At 38.2% G+C, this 8,839-nt stretch overlaps 1 protein-coding gene across 1 annotated transcript; it reads left to right on the top strand.

Moving 5' to 3' along the window:
* Positions 1-834: 834 nt before the first annotated feature.
* Positions 835-5,459, top strand: LOC138206087 (dihydrofolate reductase). Its single transcript, XM_069162577.1, has 6 exons — positions 835-1,051; positions 2,131-2,180; positions 2,580-2,685; positions 2,827-2,953; positions 3,683-3,798; positions 4,588-5,459. Exons 1-6 carry the CDS (start codon positions 945-947, stop codon positions 4,676-4,678), a joined length of 597 nt encoding a protein of 198 aa, XP_069018678.1. The 5' UTR covers positions 835-944; the 3' UTR covers positions 4,679-5,459.
* Positions 5,460-8,839: the final 3,380 nt, after the last annotated feature.

Raw genomic sequence — 8,839 nt, 5'->3', positions numbered from 1 at the left:
CAATACTTTGTTGAAGCACCTTTGGCAGCATAACAAAATGTGGCTAAACTCCTACATGTGAAAACAGACCAGCATTTATGATGCAAGAGTTTTATATATAGAGATAACTTTCAGAAAGAAAGAAAAGAACGTTGAACCAGTCTAAATCTGCATTTTTCAAAGGCCAAACTATCCTGTGGATGTAAATTCAAGATAGCTACTTCATGCTGAGGACCATGCGTTTGGCAATGAGCCAAATCAGACATGAATTGCAGTGCCTCAAAAAAATTTCTATGAAAAGCTTTTCATTTTCTTCAGCCCTCATTACATCACAAATCATTACATAAAAAAAAAAAAAAATCACATGCAAGTCAGCCTCAGTCTAAACCAGAATTTTTGGTGGGATTTTAAAATTACACTTATCTCACGATCCTTCTTGCAGTTTATCCATCTGCGAATACAATACAGTCAGTCATTTCATGTATACAAAATGTTGCTGGTGGCAAGTATTAAGCTTCCCTTCATCACCCATGTGATTCAAAGCTGTTCAACAATAAAACATGGGACTTTTTCTTTTCTTTACTTTTTCACTAAACTTTTTGTTTCTTTTTGCTTGACTTCCCTTGACTGACATTCCCTTCATGGTGATTGCGCACAGGGGGGGTAGTGAGTCAAATTAGGCTTGTTGTTAATTTATTGTGTAATAATCAGTTTGCACACACCCTCGTGAGTGAGTCACGTTGCTGTCTGGTTGAACAGAGGTATAGTTATGTCTTCTGGTTGGTGGGGGGGGGGGAGCGGAAAATCTGGTTCAACATGCATATTAACTAGTGTCCAATAGCAGCTGCCGCTCGGTGGGCGTCGATAAGAGTTCAAACCTCAATAAATTGTCCGCTTCACACACACAGAGGCACAATTACAGCTGCTGATTTCTATTCTGTCTGTTTGACTGCCTGTTGTCGGAGATGGAAGTGAGCCCGGATAAAGTGCAGAAGAAACCTGTTCGCCTCATAGCAGCAATCTGCAACGGCATGGGGATCGGGAAAGATGGAAAACTGCCCTGGAATATACCGTAAGACGCAAACCTTTTGTGAGGTGGTCTTTCAGAAGCTTTTTCTTTTTTTTTTTTTTTTCTTTCTCTCAGTTAGAAAATGCAAACAACTTCCTTTAATAGGACGTGGCGTTAGCGACTGCCGTTACTATTTTATCTCAGCTAGATCTACATATCTGCAGTTACCAAATAGGCCAAAACACTGCAAATTCACTATTTAACTACTGGATGGGTGGAGCTCGCATTTGCGCTGCCGGCGGCGGAGATAGACAGCTGCCGGTAAAGTGAGGTTCCTGCTGAGGTAGTGGTAATGGGGAAATATTTGTGGTTTTTTTTTTTTCTTTTTTTTTCCGCTTGTTGTGCAATATTTTCTGCTGTGCCATGCGGGGATGTGATCGGTTTTGAGTTGCAGTGTTCCGGCCCGGGGGTGGTACTCAGTGGGGAAGTTAAGCCTCAATTCCTGTGTACTCAGCGTTTTTTCTATTTATGAATTTGTAACAATAAAGATTATTTCCCGCTACCTTCTGTTTCTGTTCTCCTTAAATTATGTGTACAGGAAGCATTGTGCGTGGGTTCTCTATATTTCACATTTAGACAAGGTTTATTATAATATTGTTTTGACCTATACTGAAGAATTAAATCGTCATTTTAAGAACTTATATCGGTACAACTATTCTAACCCCATCCTATGCACATTTTGTGCAGCGTTTTTGAGATGATATAGGCTATAAAGCAGCTAATAAGAATTACTTTCATAGTTCTAAATGGAAGTAAAGACAAAAAGTTATCAAAACTGTGGAGAATGATTCAAACTCGGTTGCAGATAGTAACAGCAAGACTAGCTGCAAAGGTAACAGGTACTATTAAATGCTGAAGATTTAATTGCGGATTAGCATTGCTAATGTATCAATGAGAGATTAAGATGACTAGCAGTAATAGAACATCACGTTTACAGCACAGCAGTTTCTAAAGTGGGGACATTTGTGCAGGTGTACAAATAAGAGACTTTGTTATTATTTGTGTCTCATTAGGCTTTTTGCTAAGCAGTACTGCAGGTGACTGTTTCCCGTTTGTTCTTAACACTGATGTGATTTCCACAGGTCTGAATTCCAGTACTATATCGACACTATCACCAGGGTGTCCAAACCAGGTACTCCTCAGCATCAGTATTCTTTCACAAGACATTCCTCATTATAGGACCGGGCATCATTCACAACTCTTAAATGCTGCTGCCAAAACATCTTTCTTTTGGTACTTACACCAAAGTTATATGTCCATACTTTCTATTGTTGGATGTTTTATTAACAAAAACGTAAAATTATAATTTAAAATTGCACATACTTATAGTAGTTAGAAGATTCTGAGCTGATGACGTCAGAGTTAGGTGGTATGATGACACAAAGTATTATGAATTTGAGCCAGTTCTATATATTCTCTACAACAACAATTCATGGTAAGATGTTGATACCCAGTCCTGTAACTTGTACCATCATTAGAAGCATTAGAATAATTGTATTTCAATTAAAATATTTTATTATATCCGGTCTAGGAAAGATGAATCTGCTGATCTGGGGCAAACGGTGCTGGTACTCTCACCCTGAAAGTATGTTCCCACTGGCCAATACTCTGCAGGTGGTGCTCAGTACGACACTGGAGTGAGTATTATAACACACACTCACACACACGCAAAACATCTGCATCAACAAGGGGAGTAACAAATTGAAAGTCATCCAGAAACTAATCCTTGTGTTTTCTTTGGTTTTCGTCTTTTGCCTGTGGCATCTCTTTTCTTACAGCACAGTTCCAGACTATGCCCACTTCTTGTGTCGAGACTTTGAGAGTGCCGTCCGCCTGGCTGCACAGCCTCCCCTCGCTGACTTAATAGAGACCGTCTGGGTTGTTGGTGGGGTGCAGGTCTACGAGGTAAAATGTTGTGCCCAGGGGCCTAATTTATAAAACATTGTGTGGGGTCAATACTAGAAGTGTACGTGCGCACATAAGGAGAAAACGGCGTGCGCAAAAAAATATTCAGATTTATAAAACCGTGCACACGCACACCTGCACTCAATGTTCCCTTTATAAATCACAATCCACCACAGAACTCAAGGTGTTTGTGGATGAGGTGGAGGATATGAAGCACATATTTGTTCGGTGGTCACAGCTGTGGGGTCAAAAACGAAAGAAAATGCAACGGTTATAAATGAGCCCCCTGGTCTGTTGTGAGTGCTGGCTCATTTCCACACTGTTGTGGCTTATTCTATTATATTGCCAGTTTTTATGTTATTAAAGCTTTTCACATGTTAAAGTATGTGCTGTGAAAAGGACCTGTAGCAGTAGCTGTTTTATACCTTATAGATCCTTTGCTGTTTATCCAGCATTTTTAGCTGCAGTCTGGAACATATGTGCAAAAGTATGAATCAGTTATTAAAGAAAAAAAAAAAAAAGGAGGCTTGTGTTTGTGCATCTGTCTCAGTGCAAACATCATAGAGATTTGATTCAATTTAGGAGGTTGAACAAGCCGATACTGTCAAACATGTGAAGACTAAAATGATGTATCTGCTTACGGGAAAACAAAATGGGGACACTACATTATGTTAATAGTTACTGCTGTTAATGTGACCAGAATCTCTTCTCCCTCTTCTTTTTGATCAGGATGCTATGGCGCACCCGTGGTGTGACTTGCTGTACCTGACAGACGTCATGGCAGACTTTGAGTGTGACGTTTTCTTCCCTGAGTTTAACAGAAAACTATTCAAATTACAAGAAAGGTACGTTTATTTTATGATTATTTTACCTTATTTTTAAGGTTTTACATATGAACTTGTAGCCAGTTATGTTGAATATAACCCCAGTGATCCCAGCAGCCCATGAGAAAGTGATTCTAGCTTTTTGTTACAAAGTCAACATCAGTGTCATCTGTCAGACTCGTTGTTGTTGGTTTTAAATGCTAAGCTCCAAAGGTTATGCTGACTTCACCAAAACTTTAAACGTCTTTGTTATTTCAATTAGTCAAAGTCAACTCAATTGTTAATTCACCATATGTACAAGACATACAGAGAGATCAAAATATTGTTTCTCACAGTCCCCCGGTGTGCAAAAATAAAAAGATAAAACAAGAAAAGTATAAATATGTAACAATAAAAACAGACAGCAACCACAGTGATGCTAGACTTTAATATATATATATATGTACAATGTAGTGCAAAAGCGGGTCCATAATGTAAAGATTGTCCATGAGTCTATTTTTTTATAAATTAATTACTGTTAATTACTGTGAATATGAACTACTAAATGTTGTTAACTTAAGATTACATTGTTGTTTTTTTGTTGTCGCTTTTTCTGCAATAAATTCAGTTGAAACAAATAGTGAAATTTGCATTTATTTTTTTTTCAGCACGTTCCTTTCCACAATAAGCTTACTTATATCCCATTTCATGATTTTGAAGATGCTTTATGCTCGACTGCAAGTTGCTTTTGATTGATTTTATTGAAATATGTATTTTACTTGAGCTATTTCACTTATCTTTTTTTGTTTTCTCTCTTTTATTTCAAAATAGCTTTCCTGGTGTGTTCTGTGAAATTCAAGAGGAGAACGGCATCAAGTATAAAATCCAGGTGTACAAGAGAGAAGACGCTGATGAGGATTAAACAGAAAATACCGACATGGTCAGAAAACATTCTGATCACTGAGAGCCTCATCTGCAGTCAACATTTATAGCAGAATGGACTCGTGGATAGAATGTAGAGATTAAAACTCCAACCCACAGTGTTTTATGTTTCTTTAAATCCAAGAAAAGCCAATGTATTGGTAAGACTCTTAGTAATCATGCATTCCTGTCAGTGTAAATATGACATTATGATCTTTATAATCCATGAAAATCTTTCAAACACTGTGAGCACAGACACTTTAACAGCAGTCCTGTTTGTTTACCCAAATATTTCTGTATATTTATGTCTTAAAATTTTCCCCATTTCTGCTCTTTAAGATATTATGATCAGATCGGGTATAACAAAAACCCTCACCTGTCTTGTTGTCACTTGTCAGTGTTCCCATCTTGTCCTCCTCCTCAGTAATCTTGCAGCTGTAAAGAAAATATGCTCGTCAGTCAGCAGCCTGCGTCAGTGACAGCCTGTATCACAGCAGATCTGCTCCTCTCTCAGCCAACACAACACGTGCCTGTTTAGAAAGATATACGTTAGTTATAACACAGGTTTCCTTTCATACCACAGAAACCTATTTAAATAAAGATAGAGAAATGTTACAGCTTGTTGTGGTTATAAATAGGTTGATGATGGTTTTACTGTCGTTTTTTTGAGAATCTTAATGGTTTCGCACAAACATGAGAAAATGGTGAATTTTTAATGGGAAAATAATGCTAATAATGTGTGAATCCTTATTTTGCCGTTTGAATAAAATCATCCAAACTCATCTGGTTGTATGTGATCCCTTTAGCCACTAGATGGAGGCATATCAATGAGACAAGGGACGGAGAGAGCCTACATTTGCTACCAGTTTCTAGCAAAAGCATGTTTTTAAATGTGATCTATGAATAAATTTACTTTATCCATCCATTATCTATGCCCGCTTTATCCTGAAAAGGGTCACAGGAGGGCTGGAGCCTATCCCAGCTCACTTTGGGCAAAGGCAAGTTACACCCTGGACAGGTTGCCAGTCTATCACAGGGCCACATAGAGACAGACAGTAACAATTTACTTTTTAAGAACAATAAATGAAATAGCCAATTTTAAGTGATTTAAAGAAATTCAAGTGCCTATTAGCTCCGTGAAGTGTTTGTGGTTAGATCCAAAGGGAATGAAGACATCATGAACTGACAGGTGACTCAAAGGTTCGAGTGAAAACACCTGTTTCCCTTTCATTTTACCATGGGGAGTTTCCTGTTGCCTCCCTCATGTAGTTTTAGCATAGCTCAGCCCAACTTTGTAGCATGTCACTGTGTGGCTGTAGTGTTTCTAAAAGATTTAAATGTCATAATACACCCAAATATAGAAAGCATTGAGCTATAAAAAGTCAATTACAATGTGAAATACAAAGAGGTTTTTCCTCACAGCAGGTAGTTCGACTCATCACAGCAGGAAACGCACAGGTTTGATGTTAACAAGTCAGGAAGCCATCACAGTGTGCATTCATGCTGGAACTGGCTTACCTGCTGCACAAAGAATGATATCAATGTCATAAATAACAAATGTGCTTTTCCTGCCTTTAAATGTCAAAATATCTGCAGTCAAAAAGGCCTGTTTCTAATAAGGGCATGAACTAGCCTCGTTCACATCAAACAGTACGGTGCAGATGGTTCCCAAGGAAAAGGTCACCAAACATACATTTGACAGTTAGTCTTCAATTTTGAAGACTTTTTACGTCTAAAACAAAAGTGATGGTTGAAAACAAATTCTGAAAAAGGATCATTCTCACCTTTGTGTCATTGTCCAAGTCTTCTGTGCTTCTTTGTGGTGCATCAAACCCACTGGTTCTGGACGGTCGGAGAGCTGCAGTTCTAATAGCGATCAAATCAGTCATGAATGAGTAAATGACAGGTATACCCAACAGACTACAGTCAACTAGTGAAACATGAGCCTATATTTCAAAACTCTGAATCTCAGATGCAACCTTCAATTTAGAAACGTATTTTCTTTTTGTCATTGAACATCCATCAGTGTGACATTTATTTTCCTTCTGCAGTAAAGCATATTTGTGTTGTCATCGGGGTGCATGCGCGTTTGAGAGACAAGTAATGACAGGAAACAAACTTTCTGTTTTAGGAGGGAAGAGAGAAGTGGAAATTTATGATGCAGACGTAAATACACTGGAGTAGCTCACAACATGTGGTTAAATGTATTTTCAAGCTGAAATTGAATGAGTGACATTAAAATGAACTAAAGACAAATTTTGAAATATTACAATTTTGCATTTTCTTATGTTGTGATTTTCCTTCTTTGAGTCATGGTGGAATGTTTAAGTGCCAACGAGCTTATTTTCCACCTACAATAGTTGCTTTTGAAGAACACTTCTGAAATAAATATTCAGGCACAAATTTACACTGACTTCAAATAAGGAATATTTACTGCATTAGTGGTCATCCATGCTCCTGCTTCAGCTGGAAATCAGAGCTTCTAATTGCAGATGTCATCTGTTTCTGGTGAGATATGGCCCATAAAAGTAGTACGTTAAGCGTGGCTAATATCAACCCATGGCGTGTTTGAAATGAAAAAGGACAATTTATCCTCTCTCTTATTAACCTCTCTGGCTTGTCTGTGTAATTCAATAGCTCAGTACGAGAAAACATGGCTGTCGACAGAGGACAAGAGGACACTGGGTAAGAAATAGAGGTGACTTGCATTTCTACACCTGAGTCCTCGTCTCATCTGTCTCGCCTTGATACATCCTGATTAACTCCTTGTATTTATTACTCGGCATCAGTGAAAGACCTTAACCTTGCAACGTGATGACTTAAAGGAAATGTCAGTGATGTCTGTGTAAAATTAGAAACCTTCAGCGTATCAGCTGCAGTGTACTTGAGGTAATGTTGTAGCCCCTCAGGGGGTCTGTGTTGTGAATGGTTGGAAAATGAACTGTAGTCAAGCATCCATCTGCTGAGATCAAATTCATTACCAGATGCACTCACTTTTTGCATCATCTGCCCAGTGGCTATCGCCATGGTTACGGGACCATGGTGAGTGATGCAGCAGATGGGAATTGGAAGTTGTTAACGTATAGCCCCACCCCTCTGGATACACAAGTCCTCTCTTCCCTTTGTTGTGACCCCCATCGTCTACATTTCGAGAGCGAAGGAACCTTGAGGCATAAAGTCATGGCTTCATTAGCTGTGATGCTCGTTCCCATTAAAACCACTCTTATGCATGTTTCAAGGGCTTCTGCCAGCTTTGAAACATTAAGACACATTCAGAATGAGACAGGGAACATTTTAGCGTGCCCTCTCTTGGTTTAAACAATGCCCAGTATGATTGCAAATTGATTTTGAAGCTTAGTCTACACTAAAATAAATGTGGGCACTCACCCAAAGGCAGACTTTTTAGAAGCGCATGGCATGCATAGACATGAAAATTAATGAAGCCAAACCTAATGGCATATCAATTTTGCATTAATGAACTGCAACACAACTGCTTTTTGAAAAAAGATTGCAGCAAAGTGCCTTCACAAAATGTAAAGCACCTCCAATCCAAATCAAAGAAACATCATTTTCCTTCCTTTTTTTTTCTTTTTTATCTCCGGGTACATTAGAATTTATTTGAAATGATAATGAAGCAATATTTTAGTCGCAAAATAGCTTATAATAAAGTGTCGCCATCTGTAGAGTAACAATAAAAACCTGAGACAGTTAGATTTCATCCCTGAGGGGAACAGTTGTGCTGTGAAAATGAGACACTCGCATATAGGATGTAAAGAAAATGGTTTGAAAAGCCTGGTTTGTCCCCCGCTCTTCTCAGTAATACACTCGATACACAAGTCAGCACGTCTGCTGTTATGCCATTATGTCATGCAGAATTTTATTATAAGTTATTGAAGTGAGGTAACTTGTAAATAAAGTGCAATAATGTTGTTGTTTTTCATTCAACAAGGGATATCTTCCCCCAAAATTGTGACACAATAAGATGCTATTGAGTTTTTCTTTTTTCTGATATCATTGCACATCCATCCTCATCTCTTCAAAAATAAATTTACAATATGGACGTTGCATATAAACAACTTCCAATATGAACATCTAATTTGTTTTCCACTGATATCAAAGTTGTCAGTTTGATTCTCCTGTCCTCATGTCTAAGTGTTCTTGA

Source organism: Embiotoca jacksoni, unplaced genomic scaffold (assembly GCF_022577435.1).
Source record: "Embiotoca jacksoni isolate LCO1_2020_lvr unplaced genomic scaffold, fEmbJac1.0.p SCAF_3, whole genome shotgun sequence".
Lineage (NCBI taxonomy): Eukaryota > Metazoa > Chordata > Actinopteri > Embiotocidae > Embiotoca > Embiotoca jacksoni.
This window is presented reverse-complemented; position numbering and strand designations above follow the sequence as displayed.